Raw genomic sequence first — 22,835 nt, 5'->3', positions numbered from 1 at the left:
TTGTGATTCGTTCTTCATTCGTCTCAGTATTTGTTTTTCAGATCATGTAACTTATGCATGATATCCATTTGAACAGCAACGTACTGCACATACACTAATATATAGTAATATCTGGAAACAAAAACAGCAATGGTAACTCAGAGATGTATCGAGTCCCCGTCGTTCGTATGTGATACCGCAAGAATGAGACCACCAAGATACTTACTGACACTACCGATCAGGCTCCTATGCCGCCATGGAGATTATGCATATGGTCGTATACCTCTTCTCCTGTCGAGAATGTCGCGAGACACGCCCAACAGATATGAGTATTGCAACGAGTGCACGTCATATGGTTGCATCCCGCAGCTCGTTCGATGGGTGCCTTGCAACTCGGGCAGTCCTTGACATCGCGACCTTTCTTCCATTCCTCGAAGAGCTTTCGATCTTCAGCTTCACGATCCTGACATGAGGAGCCTTCATGATATTGGACGTGGCAGAAGGGACATATTCGCACAAGACATGACGGACATTGCAGAACGGTGTTTTTGCGCCCCTTTCGATAGACTTGCGGACAATCTGGGGTAGGACAGTAATGGAATTCGGACGGGCGTGAATGGACATAAGCCAAAAATGAAGCGTGTACCAGCGCGTCAAACTCGTTCGTGGAAAGCAATTCCTGTGCCGTACTTATCGGTATCGGATGTTTGCAAGAGGCCTCGTTCCCTAGACAGGTTAGCGGAAAGACTTTGTTGTCGGTCGCAGCCAGCAAGTAGTTATGCAGACAAGACTTGCACCATTGATGGCCGCAATCAAGTGCGACGGGAAGAGTCGCTTCGTCCAAACAGACTGGACAATCTGATTCACGCTGCCTCCTCTCATGTTCATGACGTGTCCGAGCGCGTTCTACGGCAGTTCGAGCCACTCTGTATGCTTCGTCGTCTCCACGTATTCTCAGCACGCGTTCCCAGAGATCAATTATGACGTTCTCTGGACCGAACTGCTGTCGCAATGCAGCCAAGTCTGCATTCATAAAAAGACCAATGAGACGGCCATCCAGGGCAATAACATGAGTCTTCTGGGCGCGCATCCTCGCGACGCGAGTTAGGATAATCGACCGAACGATCTGACGCTTGTGTACTGGGCCAAATAGCGCAAGCGTCCGCCTTCGAGGGTCTCTGTTGACGAGAACATCGGGGAAGCGCCTTTCGAGCTCTTCAAGGAAGAATATTCCCCCTCGTCTGGAGAAGAAGCCGTCCCATACGACTTCACCGTTCTCTACGAGCTTCTCTCCGCGCAGCAGCCGCTCGAAGTGCGTCTTGAGCCTAGCGAGAGACGGCATGTTCTGCGAGACGAGTTTGATCATCACACGCCCACCAACTGCTGCACGTTTATCGAGGACTGAAATGCTGCTACTGGCCTCGGTAGTCCAGATATACGAGCTGAGAAGACGGATATCGGCGGACAGTGCTTTGTAGACCTCGACTGGAAGCGAGTATTTGAGAGATCGAATATGCCGAGCGACGATCCTACCACTGCCACAGAATTGCTTCCTTCGCCAGTGGAAATTAACGCGAACAATCTCCGCAATCTCCGAGGAATCGAAATGGGCCCATACGCGAACGGTCGAACGACGATATGGCGGTGGAAGGGCATTGAACGAGAGTAGCTCGCCGTAGCCTGTCAGTATCTCTCGCAGACGGCCGATGGCTGTGGAGGTGGAGTTGTAGTTCGGCTGTGTCATCATGACCCCCTCGTTGTTGCCATATCGCGCTAGTTCCTCTGCCCGGGTATTTGCAGGTAGTCCTAGGAACCGGACAGTGACTGTTCCCACGCTGGGAAGTCCCTCGTAAATTGCGGCAGATACCAATGCCTCGCGCATCTCAGTCCCGTTTGCCTTGGCAATTGCTTCTTCGGCAAGTTTCCTGCTGGCATATCCGACGAATCCAGTTTTATGAGCGGATGGAAACTCCAGATATACTGTGCCATCGGCCAGAGATCCTTTGCCGACCATTGTGTCCGAAAATGTCAAGAGACGCGCGGAGATATTGCTGCCAAACAGCAGGCTGCCATCGAGAGCGGAGGCTGCCTGCGATGCCTGTTCGTGCTCTGCGAACGTCGCTTTAGCAGCGATAGTCCCATCTCGCTTGACGTTGTCGTACAATGTTACAGCAACGGTTTCCCCGAAAGGCTGGAGGACGGATGTTACCTCCGCGGACGTGACGCCTTGAGGGATACGCCTGAACATAACCTGGCGGGATTCAAAGCCAGTAACGAGTCGCTGCACTTCAAATCCTGGACCGAATGTCACCCTTGTAGCGTCAAGTACAGTCAAGATGGCGGGTTTGGGTGGCTCCTTAGGCGATGTCGGTGCATCTGAACCTAGAATCCGCTGCATATCACAGTGTGTCAGGCAAAATCGCACAGGCACAGATGGACGATACCCACAGCTTCCAGACCCAACCCGGGAGGTACCAGGGGAATATCGGAGTGTGCGTCGTTCATCTTGGTATGCAACGGTGGGTACTCTGCTCGCGAAGGAGGGATTACGATGGGAGACACTGCATTACTAGGCTTTGGTTGCGAAGACGTAGGGATGAGCGATCGCGGTGGGGGGACCTGAAGGTATTCAGGTTGTCAACACACATCCTCTTTAAAAGATAACAAAGGCTGACATTTCTTGCTGGTGAAATTCCAAGCCTTCCGGCAACATCTCCAGAAGGCAAAGAGCTGTTCTCATGTTGCCGTGACTTCATATTTAGCGGGTCATCGTGTAGGAAGCGGCAGTGCACTCTGTGACAGCGCCCGTTCATAAAGTCCCAGCAAATAGGGATCGCTGGCCCCGTAGGTGTCGAAGGCGTATTCACCGAAGGAGCGGATGAAGACACGGATGCTTGCATCGAGGACGACGACTGCTTGAAGTCAACTCATTGAGAACTAAATCAAGACAGAAGCTTACCGAGAAAGACAAATCGCCCCAGTCGCTGTATGAGGTAGATGGTCCCCAGGAGTCCTCCGGTGACTCCAACAGTGCATTCATCAATTCTTCATCAGGATACCTTGCGGGTTGCGGAATATTCACCACGACGCCGCTTGATTCCGCCTCTGTCGAGTACTGAGCAGAAGATGGAAGGCTCTCAACGTCGGGCTGAGTGACTTCCACATTGAATGCATTCGTAACAGCGGGGCGAGAACTCAAAGTACGTTCTGCTGCTTTCCCCTTTCCCTGCAAGAGGAATTAGTACCCGAATCTGGATACGTCGCGGGATTTGCTCACTTTCCACCTCTGACGCCGTTCTTTCCGAAGGACCGCACGCGACCTAGGTAACCGTACAACACACTTCGTTAAGTCCATCAGACCACACACAGCAGCGAACACATCGCTCAACGATTTTTCGATATCATCCGCCTCTTCGCTCCAACTTGATGCCTGCTCTTCAAACTCCGACAATGGAGGAGACCCAATTCGTACTTCAGATGATGATGATGATAAATTCGCATTCGCGGAAGGAGCCTCAGTCGGCGTTCTTGCATCCGCTGAGGACAACCCGATGGATGGTCCCACTGTACATTTTGTCGACGGAGTCGGAGTGGGAGCGTCGCGTAGAGGAGGCACGACTGGTTGCGGCGTCATCCTGCTGACAGAGGAGGGTGCAGATGTAGCTGGAGAGTCAAACTTTCGAGGGTGTCCGAATCGGCAATTGTCGCCCTTGGGACATTCACCGCGCAGATAGGGACGACAAACAGCCCTCTGTCTGTCCGACACCATGCCCTTTGTATGAAATTAATCTATGTTTTCAAAAATGAGATGCAGCTCTCACCGGTGATAGAGAACCACGTGCCGCGAATGCCATTGCGTTGATCTCAGTAATAGGCTAATTCCCATTCGACTGAGCGTGGATCCGTCAAAGCAATGCAATGATGAGCTAACCTTCACCGGGAGGTCATGTGTAGGTGGGATGATATTGGTCGGACCAGGGCGCGTGACGGAGATAACCATATCAGCCTGTGTTGGATGTCACAGTTATTGAGAGGCCAGCAAAACCATTTGCGAAGTACGCATTATAAGACACTCACTTGGCCTTGGGATGTGCTGGATGAAGAGAGGGGACTAGCTAGACTGCTTGCTGGAACATGCCTACGATGACATCTGCTACCCCATGGGCATCTTCTTCGCTGGAAATTTCTGCAGATCTCGTCTGTCCGCTAGATGACAAAAGAGTTCAAGTCCCTCGAAATCTAACACACCGCCACTGCAGACTTACTGTGTGATTGTGACGGGGAGGCAAGGCGATGGAAGATGCTATTGATTGCATATCAGCGCTCTCCGCGGCGCTATTGTCGTCAGGCGGCGCGGGGTCGTCCGAGCAGGCATTTCCCGCTTCTGAAGGTTGCAAAGTATCGGGTGGGACAGAAGATGTAATATACTGTACATATCGGTGAGAGATATCCGGTGATGGCACTGTTATTGTAGTAATACCTGCATGCCTGGCACGGAATCCTTTTGAACCGGAGGCTGTGCGTGATGTATAACCTGGGGATGGCAATCACAGATATCCTAAGTTCGGTTAACCTCTGCAATCCTCATCAGCCCTCACCGTATCCAATGTTTCAGACTCTTCTGATATACCTTCCATTACTTGTGAAGGAGCGCGCATTGACGGACGTTGCTCGCCTAGAATATGCGTGCGATAGCAGAAGTATCCGCTACGACAATGGCCTGCTAAGAAATCTCGACAGATGACGTTGCTTCTCTATTGGGACCGTATGAGCGTAAAGTATAGACCATGACATCCTAACCTACCCTTCTCGGCCTATCATCAATTTGGTTGGCATCAACTGAGCTCAATGCTTGGCGATACCTCTCCTCTTGAAGGCCCTGCGTCTGATCCTGGCCATCTGCGCTGCGAGGTTCGCCAGGTCGAGAAATATTGTCAGCTGGTGACGTAATATGCGTCCGATGGCAACGCTCCCCATATTCGCACTGGCCTTGCAACCAGAAATTGCACACGTTGCTAGATAACTACAATATATCGTCAGTAAGAAAACTGTAACCATTGTCCAGCCACGCAGAGGGAGAAGACATGAGGGGCGCACAGTCGTCGTGTAGACGGGTGAAGGCATTCGTCAGCCAGGCAGAGTAACGCCCTGACAGTGCAGGTAACTCGATGACTTACTCTGGAGGGCTGGTTATCAGCTGCAGCTGAAGGAAGACTTCTAAGCTCATTTTTTGGCTCAGAAGCCGAGTGCATTTGGGCCGCTGTCTTCTCAGCTGTTGCTATCATTTCCAGAATATCTTCATGAGATGATTGTGAAGGGTTTGCTTGAACTTGCGGCTGTCCTGACACAGATGCCTTCGAACGATCGACAGGCATCTCCAGTAATTCCTCGTCACCACCGCTAGTGGACGTTGCAATACCATCTTTCCCGACCGATGGCAACGGCTTCTTCGCATCGCGCTCTCTCCTTTTTGAATGTTTACGGGGGCATTGGTCGCCATTCTTGCAGCGGCCATGCACATGGCTCCAGCATATTGAACGCTTCGCTTGCTGAATCTATGTTGGGATGGGACTGATGAGAACTGATGAACGACTGGCCGCCGGTGCTCGCTTACCTGTGTTTTCCGGTTCACTCTCTTATTGATGCTCGTTGCCTCAGAGCGGTTGTCTGTCTCTTGAGACGAGTCTGTCCGAGCTGTCGTATCAACAGCACCCAATGGGGATGACAAGATCTCCTCGTCTTTGTAGAGCTCGTCGCCTTCATCGGGTATAGGCGTACATTGCATAGACCTGTCCAACTCCTGCGCCCGTTTCTGCGATGTGGTGGCGCTTTCCCGTAGTGATTGTCGCCGAGGGCACTCGTCACCCTTCTTACAATGGCCATCCAGGCAGCTACGGCATACGGAGGGGACCTTGCGTCGTTTCTAGATAAGCAGACCAAGTTGCCCGTTACCCTACATACACCAACGGGCGATCGTTGCCTACCTGATGTGTCCGTGGCGCAGCGACGCCGGCTGTTTGATCTGGCGTCTGCATAGCAAATTTTGGGATTGCCATCGTGATCCCGCTTTCCGCCGTCGTCTTCGACTGAGCAGTTGCGACGCTGGCCACGACAGGGCTCGACTGTCAGCCATGGCACCACCGAGTATCAATATTCGCTGGGGTAGGCAGAGCTGTGGGGCTCACGGATGGTCCAGCAGGTGTATTGCTAATCTCGTTGTCAGTGCTTTTCGCCGGTGGGGAGCGCTTGGCCTGCGCTGTCCTGGTCCTTGCCTTCATCTTACGATCCGTCGTCTGGGTGGTCATCACTGGAGACATTTCGTCTGGATGTCGACGTCTGCAGGGTGCGCAAGTCACATCTGCAAGCGAGCTGAGGACGAAACAACGCCACGCTCACTGCTTCTGAGGGGTTATCTAGCATTCCTCCGTTCGTTGAGTCAGGGGAGACGAATAAGGTTATGGTCATCTGCACACGCTCCATTTAGGCATCGGCGTACGCCGAGCTTGAATTTAAATGCGATCATTTGCGCTCGACATTTTACGCACGACGTAGCACGACGTGCAAGGGATTCTGCGGATAGCATGCACATATCCGAGTGTCATTCTCAATGAAACATGGACGAAAAGATACAGTAAACGACGCGGAGGATACTGTCTCGCAAATGGTACCCGTGGGAGTCAGTGGAGCTAGCGAGGGAGGAAACGCGGACCATAGCGTAATGCATTGTCGAACTGCATTTCTGGCAGCAAGCGTGATCATAAATGCCATATGAGTAGGACACACAGGACAGCGTAACGTCAGTCAAGGTACAATGGCAAATTTATCGCGAAGAACGTCAATGCACGCTATCAATATGTTCAAACCAGCCGATTACAGCGCGTGTCATGCCACCTTCGGCAGCACCAGTCGAATCACCTACACGAGGCCGCTAACCGCAGAACGACCTGGAACATGGACTTCCGGAAGAGATAGGAGCATCATGAACTATACAGCGCGTCGGTGGAGTTGTAGAGTCTATCCGGGATTCGAGAGATCCGGGCACGATAGCACTGAGGAGGTCGCGAGAAGGAAGCAGAGCCAGGGCCGAGACGAGACGTCCTACGTGCGGGACCCTGAGACACCGGAAACAGAGCAGGATAGGCGGACTCTTGAGGGTCGTAGGGTCTTCGAGAATCTGCAAGTCTGCATCGAATGACAGCAACAAGCGACGCACCTCTCCGGATCCGGCGTTGTATTGACCGATACTTGAGACCACCGTCTCAGCGAGGCAAGCAATACTACAATGCTCTGCGAAAGCATGGTGGATCGCTGCTGTCGTTTGGGTTTGCCAGAGGTGGAGAGCTTACCATAAGGGATGAGAAGCTTGCTCGCACCACAAGAGACGCGAGGTGTCCAGCCATCGCAAGGGCACGGAAGACCGGGAGATGCATAGCGTGTTCGACATGCAGCGGATCCACTTCACAGTGTCAGCCCGTGATCTCGTTGGAGTATCGGGCCGTATCAACATCACTTACCGCGCAGTACAATCTCGAAGATGTAGAAGATGGTTGCCTTACCAAGGCTTGACAAGTATGAACTCATACCAGTCGAGACGCCTTTGAACAGACCCTCCCTGAGATCTGCGGCGACATCACTGATGTTCTTCATCTCCTCGCGAGCGATTATTGTAAGCCCAGACAATGCATCTGCCACCCTAGCAGCCGACTCTGCGGTCTCGATCTGCAGAGAATGCACACGTTGGGTTTGCTCTAACTGTGACACCAATTGCTCTTCCGCGTACACAACAGTGGCAGCAAGGTTTTCAACGGACTGAGAATAGGTTAAAACTGACGCTCCCAGGAAGCGACAAACTCACCCGTTGCACGCCGGTGACGTCTTCAGTGACAGACAATAATTGCCATCGTGTCGCATCCTAAGACGATGCACGATGAGCTTCTTGAGTTAGTTGTCAATCAACCCAATTTAACTTACTGCAGTTACTAGCACTCCTTCAAAGCGCTCCGCAAGATTACTGATCATATGCTCAAGTTGTGCGTAGAGCGATCGTTCGAAAGAAGGAACCAGAGCCTCCAATGACAACGCATGCTGGAGAAAGTGAAGAAGAGTTATAGACGCTATTGTGAGAGACGCACCTGCTCGACGAGGCTACCGATCATTTGGTCGATCTGCAATCACACCGTGATGAGAGGATACGAATCATCAGAGAGAAAAAGTAGCGGCGAACCCGTGATACTGAGTGCGACTGCTCATGTTCGGCATTCTGTAAAATCTTTGTAACGGCTTCTTGCATATAACGGAAGCTCTACACCCCACCTTAGTAAACGTTGGAGTGATTGCCATTGACGCACCTCCTCAAAGCTATTTGAGACCAGTTGAACGACGTCTTGGTATGCCGAGACAACATCTGTACTAGCAGAACGGAAGTCTCCCAAGACGACTCGCACATCCTGAGCAGCAGCTAGGTCTAGATGACTATATAAACGCAGTGCGAGGATTACCTGTAAGAATTGCTCAGACTGCTGTTGATGCTTGTCCATATGCTTTTCGCGCTGAACCACGTGTTGAAGCAGCGCGAGGTTCTCCAAAGTTGCATTCTTGTATAGGTCTCTGGCCAGATCTGGCTAGCATCAGAATCAACACCTGTTGAAGAAACAGTGAGGTGCCTCCGACCAATGTCATTCCATCGACGAAAGGCGTAACATAACTGTGCTGGAAAATGGGATTGAATGAGTAAAAGCGCATATATGCGGGTAAATATGTAGATTGCTCTTACAGACTTCACGCAGATAGCCGGAATAGCTTGACCAGTATTGTGCACTACGTGAGAGGGCCCTGACGAGAAAGCCCATAGTAAGCACATTATTCGTCGTGCATATCCAGTATTTGGGAGGCTCATGTACTCTACGCATGCCCTAGAAGAGTGGATTCGCGGATCTGCATATCTTGAATTTGGGTCAAAATCAGCACATTCCAGAGGAGCGGAATGATGCTGAGCGGTGCCGAGCTCGCATAGTGTCATTGATATCGCAGCTATGCAAAATCATGTCACTTTATCTCATGATGGTAGGGGCGGATGCGAACCTTTCACCCTCTCGTCCTCATCCATGTCCAGCTCACTGCATCGCGTCTGAATGAGCCCAGCTGCACGTCGGAAACAATCTGGTTTCCTATCATATGACTGAAGAAGCTCTATAAATTAAATACAGTGAGCTGCTTAGAATACATGAAGGCGTGCGAAACATCTACTTACCTGCGTTCCTGGTTATCGCTGCAACCTCCACCGTGTCAGGTGGTAAGCTCTCTAGCGCGATCGATGAGTCTCAATCAGTCGCGAGAGTGCATATATCTTGCCTTCGTCCCAAAAGAACTTATTTTTCTTGAGAGCTGCTCTTTCGGCAGGTTCCTTGTTCCAAGAGAACGCAGAGGAGCACATGGGCAGCATTCCAAGGCTCAATGCGAGTCCGCGCTTCAGATGCATCCTATCGTAATGCCTGTAGTGAGAGTTCCGGTTGACTCAGAGAGGCAATGGTGCCAGTAGTAGCGGTCGATTGTAATGAGGACGGAGACGACGACGATGAAGGCAAGGGTCACGGTGTACACCAATGCTCAGCCACGTGGGTTTGTGTACGCGTTGTTGACGCGTCGGACGGACGCCACGCATTTCAATACCGAGGCAAACATTCCTTATCTCATCAATTCGCTCTTCAAACCATTGCCTCAAGAAATACCACAAGTCACATTCCAGCTCTATACAATGCTCATCGTACACCATCTGAATGATTCGCGCTCCCAGCGAGTCTTATGGCTGCTGGTACGTAGCTACAGAGATCGTTCAAAAGGTCTATGCTTGACAACCGTCTATGTCATCTGTGTGAACAGGAAGAGCTTGATATAGCATACGAGATTAAGAAATACCAACGCACTCCCCAACAACTCGCTCCAGAGGAGCTCAAGGCCGTAAACCCCTTGGGAACAGCGCCCGTCATCACCGATGGTTCTGTAACACTTGCAGAAAGCGGTGCGGTGATAGGTAATTGAAATAGTCTGCTGAAGTACTCGTCCGCGGACGTCTTTGATATGATTGTGAGCAACTGAGGTATCTTTGTATTGTTTCAGAATACATCATACGCAAGTACGCAAACGGGAAGGCACAGCCGCCGGAGAGTGGCGAAGTAGATGACCTGTATTGTGCGCCTTCGGCTCTTGCTCTATCCCGCTTGTTGCTGATGATGATAGATACGCACTATACGGAAGGATCGTTGATGCCTCTCGTTGTCAATCGACTCGTTCTGGGCCTCGTCGTTGACAAAGCACCCTTTTTCATTCGCCCCTTGATCAGCTTGTTGGTGTCTCAGATTCTCAGCAGAGTGCTTGATCCGCGACTCAAACTTCATGCTGCACTAGTTAGTCAACGCTTTTACGGAGTAATGGCTGCCTGACGCTTACATACACTATTCTCACTACGTGTCCCCCAATCACTACCCAACAGATCGAAACTCATCTATCCAGGTCTTCAACTGGTTGGTTCGCAGGAGGCGATGAACCGACATCGGCAGACTACATGATTATATTTGCACTGGAAGCGTGGTCAGGACTATGTCCCGATATGCTAGGCAGCAACACGAAGGCCTTCATTGAGAGAGTTCATAATCGGTATGTGACCTGACCTACCCTCTTGCCTGCTTGTTACAGTTGCTTACCTTTCTCAGGCCTGCTTATAAAAGGGTGAGTACATGCAGAGGACTTTATACGCTTCATGCACTCTGAATACGTTTGAGGGTGCTGACTATCACCGATATGTATCGCAGAGCATTGAGAAGGGAGGACCATACGCATTCGCCCGTCTATGATTGTTGTGTCACTATTATTGTGTTTAACATATATCGAAACTGTCGTTCGTTATTTCGAAGCTTTGAGCATTAATGCCACTTTGTCAAATATGGAACACGACCTGAGGCTGTGTGAAGCGGTGTACGAGACATCCGTGTCGATCAAAACCGTTACTACCAGCACAGCATTAATGTCCCTGTTCGTTAGTGCTGCAAAATCAGATGTGGCGCTCGGGGCCGTATGAGTCAGTAGTCGAGATCACTGGGGCATCGCATGCGATCCGCATGGCGAGAGGTGTCGAAGTACTATGTCTTTCATGACTCAATCTCATGAGCATCTCTAAATGAGACTATGGGTCTTCATGGGTGAAGCCAGCGATTGCATTAATGCTGGAGTATATTAACGGCACACAGTGCCCGATATATAGTGCAAATACATGATTCGTACATTAGTGACTAAGTAGGTAGGTTCTAAGGATACAGTTGGGAGATGAGGCACATCCGGTATCTCACAAATGCGGGCAGACAGATACAGTAGTTATGCAAGGAATGGCGTGAAGAAAGGAAAGTCTAGTAGCATCTATGCTTGTAGGTCTAAATGCCAAGCAAAGATGCACAGAATTACGATGCACGAAACGACGGGATGTGAGATAGGATACAGGATTTACTATATTCAAATCAGGCAGAAGTCCAGAGCAGACTCACAGAGTGCATGCATTTTTAGCGGCGTTCCTCGGGACGGTTTTTCTTGACGTTCGCTGCGCCCGACGCAAGGCGAGACTGCCAGTGAGCAGCATCCTCGCCATTGATCCACGTTTGCGTGGCCGGGTCGAAGTCGAAATCGCCATCTCTGTAGCCATAGCGCTGCTGCAGAAGCCTCAACAACGGGTTCCTCAGCGTCGGATCCATGCGCACGGACTCGCCGGGGTGGTAGCTCCCGATGCCATGGCGTGCCAGACTCTCCTCAAAGAGCGCCTCCTCATGCGTGCATCCACAATTCAGCATCCCCGGGGGCGCGTTGCGCGGCGGATACGCCCTGCGCTCGCGCCGCGAATCGTGCCACGCACACAGTGCATTACCCGCACGGTTAACAGAACAGTAGATCTTCTTGCGCGCCTCCGTGCGAGCTCGCCAGTTCTCCTCCAGGATTGGCGGGAGAGTCGGGGTGGGAAGAGGAGACGGCAGAGTGCTGCTGCTGGCTGCAGACGGAGAGTTGTACCTGACCCGAGCGAGCTCGCGCTCGAGTTGACCGGCTCGCTGCAGGGCGGACTCGTGCTCTGTTTCGAGCTCCCGCACTCTCTGTTGGAGACGCATGATCTGTTCCTCCATTGCCTCCTGCGATGATCGAGGGGGGCGGCCGATTGTCAGACTTCCTGCCATAGCGTTCGAAGGGAGCGGCATCGGCACCGCGGGGGACGATGGTGATGCCGATACGGATGACATCTCTCTATTCGCGTGCATTATCGCCCGTTGCATGGCATATTGCTCTGCGAGCGACGATGATGAGGCAGAAGACGAGTGCGGAGGAAAGTGGTCTGGATCAACACCACCAGGGAGATAAACGTGAGGGTTGGGGTGCATCGGATACATGAACGCCCCCGACGGGCTGGCTGAGGCTGGCGTGGGAGGTGTCGCCCCGAAGGAGCCGAAGCCCTCCTCTGACATGGTGTAATTGCCATGAGGAATGGGCCATGCCATTCCGGAAGGGACAGTCGGATGATTGGGCGATATATGCGTGTCTCCCATAGCACCTGACAGGCTGGATGTCGGGCTGTTAGAGGATGGTCTCACGACAGTACGATCGGGAAACCGGCGGAACGGGTCATTCTGGCAATGACACAATTAACAATATGTCACGTAGCATAATCGAATTCGGGCTTACCGGTGAATATCCACCAACGAGTGCGTAAGGCTGCTGTGTACTGTTATCTGGTCTTCTTATTGAACCCCCGACTGTCTGAGCAGCGTCGGAGAGCTGCTCTTCGCCCTTATGAGGCCACGAGCCGTGTGGGAACGACATCTCGATGGGCCGCGTAATCTGGTCAATTAGATGCACTTCCTAGATCCTGGGCACTGAAGGAAATGATAACCGCTGACGACCCGCAAAGGAAGTTAAGGGCCGGATATGGTAACCTAGATGACAGCAGAGGTGGCGACGAAGGGCAAGGGAGAAGAGGTGCCAGCTCAAGTGAGTGCGGACTCTGCCTCGGCAATGGTGGGTCGCAAAGGAAGATGCTGCATTCATATAGTCTGAAACATGCACTTTGATCAACAAGCAGTGCCTCGGAACTTCCGTGGGCAGAGCTCAGCGGATGGTGCTGTTGGCTCGCCCCCGACCGACAGCACGGTTCCGGTCATGCCCATCATCAGTCGGGTTGTGAGGGAACGCGATTATAGCCGCGGTAGCGATAGATGGAATCCATTCGGGCAGTGAGGAGTCGCATCTCGGCGCAATGTTTACTTGCTGTCCTGGAGAGTGATGCCAACCACAGTTGCGGTAAGTAGAGCCGCAAAAAGATGGCAGCTGTAACGTATCACATGTTGACGTGATACAACAGGCTATGGGCAGACACCGCATACTTGATCGCCATCTGTAGGCGCTGCACAGCTTTGATCATGAAAGACAAAGCCATTGGTGAGAGCATGGTAACTATCGCAACCCGCAAAAAATGAGCAAGTTGGGGGCAACGAAGCAACGCAGCTCACCGCTCAATAGCGATAGCTCCACCACAACGCCGTCTTGGTAGTTGTTCAGCAGCGGGCTTGAGCCTCGAGTCTCGACAACATGAAACGTTGACACGTGACACTTTTCAGGAATTAAGGCGCCCGTACTAGGTCCATTTGGGCAGTGTACAAATGATGATCGATGAGCTGATGGGTGTCTGTTATGCTGCGTAACCATATAACAGCGAGGTTCAGCTTTTCAAATCCGCCGACGCCTCCGATCGGCATTCTCTCGCAATAATACGAGTCGTGCTGGTCGGAAGAGCGCAATATGTGATGCGTATTGCATATATTCCATATACCTAGCTAGTAGCATTCTGACAATTCTGCATAGACCGCACGTCATATAACTGGGCTGCCGATGGAGGGTTGAACGTACTTCTAGGCGGGTCTATAGCGCTTCCAGCGTCACATAAGTTCTTCCGTAAAATCACCGCCTGTTGACTACGGTGTCTGCTCCGAAGGATCATTGATCTGACACTCCATCAATCGGATGGCTAGAATTGGTGCATTGAAGACGACAAATTCCCCTCTTCAGGTGCGGCTCGTCTGTGGCATCCTCACTCTTGCATCAGTACGCGAGCTCCATGTTCACCGGTTAGGCCAAATTGTTACAGTGACAGCATCCGGCGGCCGTATGCGTGTCGCAAATGAAAGTCAATCTGGCTGACTCACCGCCCATTGTTCGATCTTGTTGCGTTGTCTGCGAACCTCTCGGTCTGCAGCCATACGGAGATTGCTCATGTTCCATTTGATTACTCAATGACATGGCTCCTGCAACACCAGATAGTGAATCGCTTTCGTATCAAGTGAGCCAACGCTGAGACAAGCGACAGTGAAGAATCCGATCAAACAAGTGTGGGTATCTTCTTACCAACTGGACGTGCTCGTGGATCACAAGTGTGCAACCGCAGTGGTAGCCGTTTCTAATGCCGTGAGCCACCCGCCGTCATAGATTTCGTCACCGCTGCACTTGCGACGATCAGCTGTGCATACCCCTGATGATCATCAGTCTGATCCAATCAGTGATGGCATTAACTGTGCCACATTACCGAAGTGATTCCATGGCTAATTAATGTGGCACGTCCGATAAAGTCCACGTCGAAACGGCAGACGCAGGACTGACTGTGTCGGCGGCAGACGATAGGTAATCAACCCTTCGGACCAATACGATGCCGCTTGAGTGTCAGCGTGATGAAACGCACACGGCGCTGGCGACATAGGGCTATGCGCATTGAAGCATGAATGTTAAGCGCTATTGCGACAACGTTGGTGCTCACCAAATTCACCGCATCGTCGTAGTCAAGTCATTTGCTGTCACTGGGCAGCGAGCAAGCCGAGCTCCGAGACGATGTGCGACTGTCAACAAGCAGTGAGCGCCGCGACATGTAGCACCAGTATGAAAATTGATTTTCAAATGACCACACACCTGGAAACGATTGCCCTCCGCTAAACATAGCCGAGAAAAGCCACTTGATCTAGCCATAGCTCTGCCAGTGCGTTCCACGATATACAACCGTGCCTCCACCGGCGATCTATCCTCTTTTCCGATGCCGCCTTCGCACATGTGGAGTCCACACAGGTTGTCCAACATTCAGCTTGACAACAATGGGAACATCTTCGATGTTCGGAACTGTGTCTGCCAATACTCTTTTAAGTGCACCACGTTTCCCGGAACAATGTCGTGCAGATTTCGAAGCATGCTGTGCTAGCGACTGTCCCTGATTGCCCGGTGGTGATGTCTGAGGTAGCAATGACACGTCCAATGGGGACCAGTGCCCCAGTCAACGAGCATTGATGTGTCACTGCTGGGACCGAAGCAGGATATCTTATAGCTTGACATTAGTGACAACCTCGCGCGATTTGAAATCTTCCGAGTGTCATTCAAATTATTCGATAAGTATTCCTTTACAATGTGCCGTTTGCCTGAGGTCCAGGTCACGAAGATGTGTTTATGTTGACAAAATTTGTGCCCAAGGAGTTCTGCACTAGGTTCATATATGTTGATGCATATTTGTCTCTTTGTCTGAAACTAGAACTCACCAGTACAACCTCCCCAAGTGCGGACCAGGCGCATCCGCGTCAAAGTCTCAACGAGGGGCAGTGGTTGGCTGACAAGTCGTCGTTCGGCTGACCGGAGACCATATAATCCGACAATCTAGGACAGCCTGAGGCGCCTCTAAGAGCTCTCCAACATATCGTTGCAGACCCCATCTATCATGTCATTATCCGTCGGACTGTCTCATACGGTTATCCGGTGAATTGAACGCAACCATCGTACAGCCATGTCGTGTATTAGCAATGATATAGAAAGGTGAGCGTAGAAGGTAAGTCGGGTTCACGTTGTTTGCAAGTGTTCGGCGACTCACCACGTTGTTTATCATGTCTCATCTCGATGATAGGCCTATTGTGTCATCCTTCTCGGGCAAATACAACGATCGTGTTCATTGTCACGAACAATCGACGAACAGGCATGGTGCACAGGATTCCGACGGAGAGCACTTTGCTCGGGGCTCAAGCCCGCTCAGCAACTGAGTTCGGATGGGAATCTGTTCAGGCGTCCGCGTAGATCCTCCTATCTCAGTCATAGCAGCTCCTCCAGTTTGTCGTCGTAGCATTTTACATCTCGCCAAGGCTTTCCCTCAGGCAACGTTTGACTGGAAACTTCACTGTCAGAACGCGGCTCTGCATGGCAGCAGTGAACGCACCTGGACTCAGGGGGAACGCTGATTTCGCCCGTACTCATGTCAACTTTCACAAATCTAGTCATTTCGACAGCAGGCCGACCAGGACAACTGACAGGGGACAGATGACGAGAACCATCAGTACCTGAGCGTCGCCGTGTCGAACGTCTCAACGCACATCCTGAATATCCGCGGCACTGGCCAGCAATGAAACTGAGGTTGCCCCTGGTGGCCCATCTCAACGTCACATTTGTACTGCACAATCTCTGCGAGGCGGCATTTCCTTTGGGTCTGAGGGGTTAACTTGACACCCCGAGCGTCCATGGCAAAGAACAAGGGTCACAATTCATCCGCCACCACGTGCCACCTGGAGAAGCACGCAGCGAGGATAAAATCGACCCCAGGCTATCGTGCCAGTTCTCACCCTCCTTCTCTCCTTCCACCAACCTCTTCCGAGTCTAGTCACTCCCAGTATAGTCGCAGCAAAATGGTCTTCAAGGTTGCTGGTAAGTGAATGCGACCTTTTTTCGGAGAGCCTGCAGCTGAGCGAGCGCTCTCAAGATGTCTCGCTCGCGGCTTTCGGTCGTAAGGAGATCGAGCTCGCTGAGGTTTGTGGATGATCATCGAACGCCTGCAATAGCGACGTCTGATTAACATACACGTGTAGAATGAGATGCCCGGCCTCATATACATGAGGGAGAAAGTTGGTGGATTTCCTGATCACACAGGATCTGCAAGGCTCACATCGCGTTCTGTGCACAGCATGGCGCGACGAAGCCTCTGAAGGGTGCTCGCATTGCTGGGTGTCTTCACATGTAAGATTTTTTTCTCGCTCTACTGTTCCCCGCTCATCCGATATTCAGGACCATCCAGACTGCCGTCCTTATCGAGACGCTGGTGGCGCTCGGCGCTGAGGTTGCCTGGTCATCTTGCGTAAGTGCCCTAAGGGTAGCTGTCCAGTCCGCGTTGTTGTTGATGTTCGCCCATTGTGCAGAACATTTTCTCGACCCAGGATCACGCCGCTGCTGCGTTAGTGATCTTACAGATAGCTGTATGGGAAAAATCTGATCGCCGTGTAATTTTGCAGTATTGCTGCGACTGGCGTCCCTGTTTTCGCGTGGAAGGGTGAGACTGAGGAGGAGTACACGTGGTGCATTGAGCAGACCCTGTGCGCGTTTTCCGACGGCAAGCCGCTGAACATGATCTTGGACGACGGTGGCGATCTTACCACCCTGATCCACGAGAAGTACCCCCAGTACCTCACTGGTGAGCCTATCATTGTAGCTTACTACACTGTATGTTCTATTCACCACGCGTATCAGGCATTCGCGGTCTTTCTGAAGAGACTACTACCGGTGTGCACCACCTGTACCGCATGCACAAGGAGGGCAAGCTCAAGGTGCCCGCCATCAACGTCAACGACTCCGTCACCAAGTCGAAATTTGACAACTACTACGGCTGCCGCGAGTCGCTCGTCGACGGTATCAAGCGTGCTACCGATGTCATGCTTGCTGGCAAGATCGCGGTTGTCGCTGGTTTCGGTGATGTCGGCAAAGGCGTAAGTCAAGTTCACTTAACACAGTCTGTTCATCTGCTGAATGTCACTCCCAGTGTGCTCAATCCCTTGCCGCATACGGTGCTCGTGTTCTCATCACTGAGATCGATCCTATCAATGCTCTGCAGGCTGTGATGTCGGGTTACGAGGTCACTACCATGGAGGAGGCCGCTCCTCGCGGTCATATCTTCGTTACCACCACTGGTAACCGTGACATCATTCGAGGCGAGCACTTCCTGGTCATGCCCGAGGATGCGATCGTCTCGAAGTAAGTACCAGCTGTGCATGATGCGCATTGTCATGCGTTGCTGAATTGGTGACAGCATCGGTCACTTTGATGTCGAGATCGACGTGGCGTGGCTCAAGGCAAACGCGAAGCAGTGTGTGAACATCAAGCCGCAGGTTGACCGCTATACCATGGCGAACGGTCGCCACCTTATTCTGCTCGCTGAGGGTCGCCTTGTCAATCTAGGGTACGTGTACTATGACCTCATTGCAGGTTTCGCAACTAAGCCTTGCTATGTAGCTGTGCCACTGGCCACCCGTCCGCCGTGATGTCGTTCTCGTTCACCAACCAAGTCATCGCCCAGATTGCCCTCTGGACGAACAACGAGGCGTTCCCACTTGGCGTGCACATGCTCCCGAAGCATCTCGACGAGGAGGTTGCGCGTGCCCACCTCAAGCAGCTCAACGTCAAGCTGACAACGCTCACGCCAGAGCAGTCGAAGTACCTCGACATTCCTGTTAACGGTCCTTACAAGCCCCTCTACTATCGCTACTAATAGTCTAGTGTGGTGGAAGTGGCTTTGCTACTGGGTACGATGACGGCCTCAACGTGCCCTCGCCAAAGAAAACGGTACTGGGAAGGGATCCTCAACATCCCTGGTTGTTGATGGCTGGCTGCGCCTCCGCGTCCCGAGGAGTGTACGGCGTGGATGTTGCGGCGCGTCACGGATCGGGTTGGAAGTAGGAGACGTGTACAAGATGTTGCGATGTTGCATCTTGAGACTCTGGGGCCTCAACGTGCCTGTCTGTAATTGAATTCTTATCTCTCATGAAGTGCCTTCCGCTGGATGTTCATTTGTTTCATAACGTTTCGTGCCACTATGAGTCTATAGACGCCCGAATAAGCGCTTAGTCGTGCACCATCATCTTGTTGCACCCCGTGGACTAGGCTCTTCAGCGACCTGCCTCACTCTCTGCGCGCAGAGTTTTCTCAGTCTTTTCGCATCACTGAAGTTCCTTCAACGAGCTCGCAGTCTAAGGAAGTTTTACCTGGCTTAGACCGGGAGTATCCTCGTCTACATTATGTGTGCCCAATAGTCAATTCTTGAATTAGCCCCGCGGCAATGCTGACGGTCAACCTCCTGCTATTGCAGGGCGTGTCGTTGGCTGACGGCGTGTGGTCTTCTTTGCTTTGGACTTCCGTTGCATAGTGCATCAAGACCCCTCAAGCACGACCTCAAGGCGGACATTTGCAACCATGCCGCCCGCGATGAATCTTTCGACGGCCTACACCACGTACGCCAGGCCTTCTCGTACTTTTATCGGTCTGTCGCCTCGCGCTGCTATCGTCCTGGCGTCTATACTCTGCTTGTTCGTCGTTCTCTCTGGCGGGAGTCTGCTGCTGAAGTTCGCTCGACGACGATTCGCGCGAAAGAGGACGCAGAGTGCACCTCGGACATTCATCCTACCGAATTACAGGGACTGTGAGGTCGGCAGCGGGGGAGGGCCCAAGCCCCTCCTTCTTCCCAGTATGGCGACAGTCAAGTCGTCGCGCGGCAAGGCATCAATCCTTAAGAGGTTCTTGAGGCAATGGGTCATCGACCCGAATAAGGTCAGATATATACTTATCGACATCCTCGGAAAGTGGTCTGACAATGAAGCCCAGACACCCTATGCATCCAGCGCCGACGAGGAGACGTTGACTGGAAGCCCCGAGGATACCAAGGCGACGATCAAACCTAGTGCGGACTGGGCTGTCGACCATTTCGTTCCTTATAGTGAAGGGGCAGCCGACACCGATGCGAAGCCAAAGCACAATTCTAAGCAAGACAACCTGTCTGTTGATATCGCAGACTTGCCGCCGTCGTCTTCTCTTCCGTCTCCGCTTACTCGCTTGGCTGAGGCTCCCGAGAACTGTGCTATGGCTGGCGCTCACGTTCCTGCGATTGTGGTTGATGCCGCGACTACTCCTAGGATTTCTCTCAGCCTGGACGCTGTCGCTCCTGTTTCTGTCGCGGCTGACCGTCTGCAAGTCCCTCCTCCAAGCTGGGTGGCGCCCGCTCCTGTGGACGATCCCGAGCCCGCGTTCATGGATAACCACCTCTGCCGCACAATCACTCGCATGGCTTCCCCTCCGCCCCGTCCGCCTACCTTCAAGGCGAAGGCCCTGGGAGCGCAGGTCATGCCTACGATGGTCACCAGCTTTTCACCTATTGGACTGGGCATATCACTTGCGGCCGCTAAGGAGAGTGAACGACGCACTGGAGTTCACAAATCTCTGACCGTGAACCGTCTGCCCACTATCGCTGTCCCTCCCAGGTCTTACTCGACGTCTTATTACTTCTGAGCCTCGCTTGATGCCACCGACTGCCTTTTCTCTATATGCCTCGTTTGTCAATGCTCTTCATCACCGGAAATTTCTCACTGCTTGGATAATATGTCTATCTTTGCGAGTTGCATGCATGTGTCTCCCCCCAGTGATTCACTTCCTAGCTACGAATCAGAAGGACGCCACCTTTGATGGAATACTTGCACGAATATATGCCCTTCGGATCATTGCACTGTTGAATGACCCATCTGCCGGTTGACCACATTGCGGTGGTGGCACAGAACTTATCGTCTGTCTGAAAAGTTTGATCGTCATATAATCAGACCAGGACGTGCTAACTACTACCAGATTCGAGACTTTATGCCTGAGCACCCTCACTTCCCACGTCCAGCCCATTGTTCCTCAAGATCTCTTCTGTGGTATTCCACAGCTCCTCCGCCAGCTCTGGCTTCCTTGCATCTTCATTCGGAGGCGCAGAGAGCCGCCCAGGAGGCTGCAGGTATGCGCCCTTGTACAGCTGTTCCTGCTCACGCACAAGCGGCGACACCGCAGCAAAGACAGAGGTGTATGCGCCACGCGACGGAGTCGCCCAGGACATATAGACCACCGCAGAGGCGATGTGTGAGATTACGGGCGGCTGGCGCGCGAGATCGTTCTGCACCCCTTCTGCGGATTGAGGCAGCCACTATTGAAATAGCAGCGATGTAGAAGTGGGAGAAAGACGTACCTGTACGGACGAGCCCGGGGTGGAGCGCCATCGTGATGATAGGCAAGCCCAGGGTATCTAGGCGCTTCTGAAGCTGCGTAGTGAAGAGCACGGTTGCCAGCTTGCTTCGCGCTGTGCAACGGCATTGAGCGTATGCCTAAGGTGCGCATTCATTGATGGTTTACTGACCATATCTAGCCATGTCGGGCGATAGCTCGCCGTTGTGCTCGTCATTGAAGTCATCTGCGTTGCGGAAGCGGACTCCGCGTCGTAGGAATCTCATCGCATTTGAGGAGACCTACGCTCGAAGTTAGCTCGCTCTCCACAGTGCGCGGGGAGGACACCTACGTTGACAATGCGCACGTCGGTTTGTGGGTCGCTTGCTGTCTTGGTAAGCAAAGGGAGAAGTGTAATGGTGAAGACGAATGGGCTGAGATGGCTGCAACGCGTCGATGAATGCCCATCGTGCAGCTCTTTGTGGAACGTTCGTACTTCACCATCATGATGTCCTGTATACCTGCGGGCGGTGCTGATCAGGCTTGACGTTTGCAAGCTAGGGAGTAACGCACCATCATGTGTCTTCGTGTATGGACTACGCGGCCTGCTGAGGGCATAAGGCACGGATCGTAGTAAATAGAGCAGACTGCTCACATAGCAGCGTTATTGACTAGAGCATCCACGTCAGATCTAGCAAGGGCACGAGGCAGTGCAAATATTTGAACTCACTCAGTACGTCCAGTCTCTCTTGCTTTCGCATGAACTCTTCTGCAGAAGCCTTGGCGAGGCGCGGATCGCTCAAGTCCAGCTTGAGCCAATGCACTTCACCATTGCCGGGCGCGAGCCCCTCCTTCGTCAGACGCGCAATCGCCGCACCCCCCTTGTCCTCGCTCCGCGTTGCCATATACACCTTCGCACCATGCCGCGCGAGGTGCTGGATGGTCGCGTATCCGATCCCGCCGCTACTCAATCAGGCGTGAGAACCATCGCTTTGACATAAGACATCTACCCACTTTCCTCCGGTGACGATGATCACTCTGCCTTTGAGGTCAGGCAGATCGCGCGCAGGGTCAAAAGTCTTGGAGAAGAATAGCATGATTGTGTTGGAAGAGCGGAGCAGGATGCGAGATGATGCGACGGTTGCAGCTGTGCAGGACAGAATCCGGGCGCCGATGAGGCACGTGGCTGTGCGACCCATTAGCATAGAAACGAGATGAGTCGTAGTTTTCCGTGTTGCCTTGAAGCTTCCATCTATGAGACTGCAGAAGGTTACTCGCTGCTGCGAGACACCTCGGATCAGGACGACGAAACCCACCACCACACCAACGCGCTCACGTGATTTTGTGTAATCGCGTCGACACGTCGCGCTTTTCTGGGGAGTTTCATGTCTTGCGTGAGTGGTGCAAGGAAAAGTATGGACGGCTTCTTCAGCCTCCAGAGTAACATACATCTTACCATGCAAACACTTCCATGACAGAGAATGGAACGTGAAAGCCATCTCCTACAAGCGGCAAGCGCTCGTGAAGTTATGCGCACAAGCAGCTTAATGAAGCACGACACACAGTCATCGGGATAAAATTCGACCGGGTCTTGTGAAGCAAGTACGCTCGAGTCATGCAGGGTGGCATGGCGCTCTCCCAGCTCGCCCTCACTGGAATGCAATAGATCCTGACGAGAGACGCGTATTATGTTCTCCATGATCGTCTTCGGTTGGAAGAGGAGCTATACTCTCTCGATCTTGAGAAAAGAATGTCAGTGGGAGGGGCCCCGAGATTATAAATATGTCATGTCAATATTTATACCCTGA

At 52.3% G+C, this 22,835-nt stretch overlaps 9 protein-coding genes across 9 annotated transcripts; 3 read left to right on the top strand and 6 right to left on the bottom strand.

Moving 5' to 3' along the window:
* Window positions 1-87: 87 nt before the first annotated feature.
* On the bottom strand, window positions 88-3,184 carry LAESUDRAFT_423546 (uncharacterized protein). Its single transcript, XM_040902399.1, has 3 exons — window positions 2,655-3,184; window positions 2,428-2,598; window positions 88-2,371 (listed from the first exon to the last, which is right to left on the bottom strand). The coding sequence occupies exons 1-3, from the start codon at window positions 2,877-2,879 to the stop codon at window positions 218-220; spliced, it is 2,550 nt and encodes an 849-aa protein (XP_040768131.1). The 5' UTR covers window positions 2,880-3,184; the 3' UTR covers window positions 88-217.
* Window positions 3,185-4,851: 1,667 nt separating this feature from the next.
* On the bottom strand, window positions 4,852-6,513 carry LAESUDRAFT_423507 (uncharacterized protein). The gene is made up of 5 exons (XM_040902398.1): window positions 6,165-6,513; window positions 5,964-6,101; window positions 5,594-5,902; window positions 5,157-5,534; window positions 4,852-5,027 (listed from the first exon to the last, which is right to left on the bottom strand). The coding sequence occupies exons 1-5, from the start codon at window positions 6,294-6,296 to the stop codon at window positions 5,016-5,018; spliced, it is 969 nt and encodes a 322-aa protein (XP_040768130.1). The 5' UTR covers window positions 6,297-6,513; the 3' UTR covers window positions 4,852-5,015.
* A 338-nt stretch (window positions 6,514-6,851) lies between these two features.
* On the bottom strand, window positions 6,852-9,570 carry LAESUDRAFT_423435 (uncharacterized protein). Its single transcript, XM_040902397.1, has 15 exons — window positions 9,331-9,570; window positions 9,230-9,280; window positions 9,061-9,168; window positions 8,880-9,009; window positions 8,753-8,811; window positions 8,650-8,688; window positions 8,328-8,596; window positions 8,204-8,281; window positions 8,112-8,144; window positions 7,951-8,064; window positions 7,835-7,891; window positions 7,494-7,788; window positions 7,326-7,435; window positions 7,193-7,266; window positions 6,852-7,143 (listed from the first exon to the last, which is right to left on the bottom strand). The coding sequence occupies exons 1-15, from the start codon at window positions 9,455-9,457 to the stop codon at window positions 6,957-6,959; spliced, it is 1,731 nt and encodes a 576-aa protein (XP_040768129.1). The 5' UTR covers window positions 9,458-9,570; the 3' UTR covers window positions 6,852-6,956.
* A 114-nt stretch (window positions 9,571-9,684) lies between these two features.
* LAESUDRAFT_693998 (thioredoxin-like protein) lies at window positions 9,685-10,908 on the top strand. The gene is made up of 7 exons (XM_040906180.1): window positions 9,685-9,790; window positions 9,859-10,009; window positions 10,096-10,167; window positions 10,216-10,382; window positions 10,469-10,632; window positions 10,689-10,704; window positions 10,788-10,908. Exons 1-7 carry the CDS (start codon window positions 9,734-9,736, stop codon window positions 10,827-10,829), a joined length of 669 nt encoding a protein of 222 aa, XP_040768128.1. The 5' UTR covers window positions 9,685-9,733; the 3' UTR covers window positions 10,830-10,908.
* A 480-nt stretch (window positions 10,909-11,388) lies between these two features.
* LAESUDRAFT_423333 (uncharacterized protein) lies at window positions 11,389-13,085 on the bottom strand. Its single transcript, XM_040902396.1, has 2 exons — window positions 12,691-13,085; window positions 11,389-12,635 (listed from the first exon to the last, which is right to left on the bottom strand). The coding sequence occupies exons 1-2, from the start codon at window positions 12,826-12,828 to the stop codon at window positions 11,529-11,531; spliced, it is 1,245 nt and encodes a 414-aa protein (XP_040768127.1). The 5' UTR covers window positions 12,829-13,085; the 3' UTR covers window positions 11,389-11,528.
* Window positions 13,086-15,985: 2,900 nt separating this feature from the next.
* LAESUDRAFT_693990 (uncharacterized protein) lies at window positions 15,986-16,540 on the bottom strand (the record flags this gene model as incomplete). The annotated part of the gene is made up of 3 exons (XM_040906179.1): window positions 15,986-16,189; window positions 16,241-16,327; window positions 16,395-16,540. 3 exons carry the CDS (start codon window positions 16,538-16,540, stop codon window positions 16,117-16,119), a joined length of 306 nt encoding a protein of 101 aa, XP_040768126.1. The 3' UTR covers window positions 15,986-16,116.
* A 163-nt stretch (window positions 16,541-16,703) lies between these two features.
* Window positions 16,704-18,553, top strand: LAESUDRAFT_711581 (S-adenosyl-L-homocysteine hydrolase; the record flags this gene model as incomplete). The annotated part of the gene is made up of 11 exons (XM_040906845.1): window positions 16,704-16,722; window positions 16,778-16,824; window positions 16,884-16,919; window positions 16,979-17,031; window positions 17,080-17,149; window positions 17,211-17,245; window positions 17,304-17,482; window positions 17,539-17,774; window positions 17,828-18,039; window positions 18,095-18,244; window positions 18,298-18,553. The coding sequence occupies 11 exons, from the start codon at window positions 16,704-16,706 to the stop codon at window positions 18,551-18,553; spliced, it is 1,293 nt and encodes a 430-aa protein (XP_040768125.1).
* Window positions 18,554-20,115: 1,562 nt separating this feature from the next.
* On the top strand, window positions 20,116-20,410 carry LAESUDRAFT_721729 (uncharacterized protein; the record flags this gene model as incomplete). Its single annotated transcript, XM_040908064.1, has 1 exon — window positions 20,116-20,410. The coding sequence occupies one exon, from the start codon at window positions 20,119-20,121 to the stop codon at window positions 20,341-20,343; it is 225 nt and encodes a 74-aa protein (XP_040768124.1). The 3' UTR covers window positions 20,344-20,410.
* Window positions 20,411-20,613: 203 nt separating this feature from the next.
* On the bottom strand, window positions 20,614-22,241 carry LAESUDRAFT_721728 (NAD-P-binding protein). The gene is made up of 9 exons (XM_040908063.1): window positions 22,042-22,241; window positions 21,758-21,990; window positions 21,683-21,698; window positions 21,601-21,632; window positions 21,524-21,548; window positions 21,380-21,470; window positions 21,221-21,329; window positions 21,053-21,163; window positions 20,614-20,991 (listed from the first exon to the last, which is right to left on the bottom strand). Exons 1-9 carry the CDS (start codon window positions 22,224-22,226, stop codon window positions 20,684-20,686), a joined length of 1,110 nt encoding a protein of 369 aa, XP_040768123.1. The 5' UTR covers window positions 22,227-22,241; the 3' UTR covers window positions 20,614-20,683.
* Between the last annotated feature and the right edge of the window lie 594 nt (window positions 22,242-22,835).

This window comes from Laetiporus sulphureus (assembly GCF_001632365.1).
Source record: "Laetiporus sulphureus 93-53 unplaced genomic scaffold LAESUscaffold_5, whole genome shotgun sequence".
Lineage (NCBI taxonomy): Eukaryota > Fungi > Basidiomycota > Agaricomycetes > Polyporales > Laetiporaceae > Laetiporus > Laetiporus sulphureus.
The sequence above is the reverse complement of the archived record's forward strand: the minus strand, read 5'-3'. Positions and strand labels throughout refer to the sequence as shown.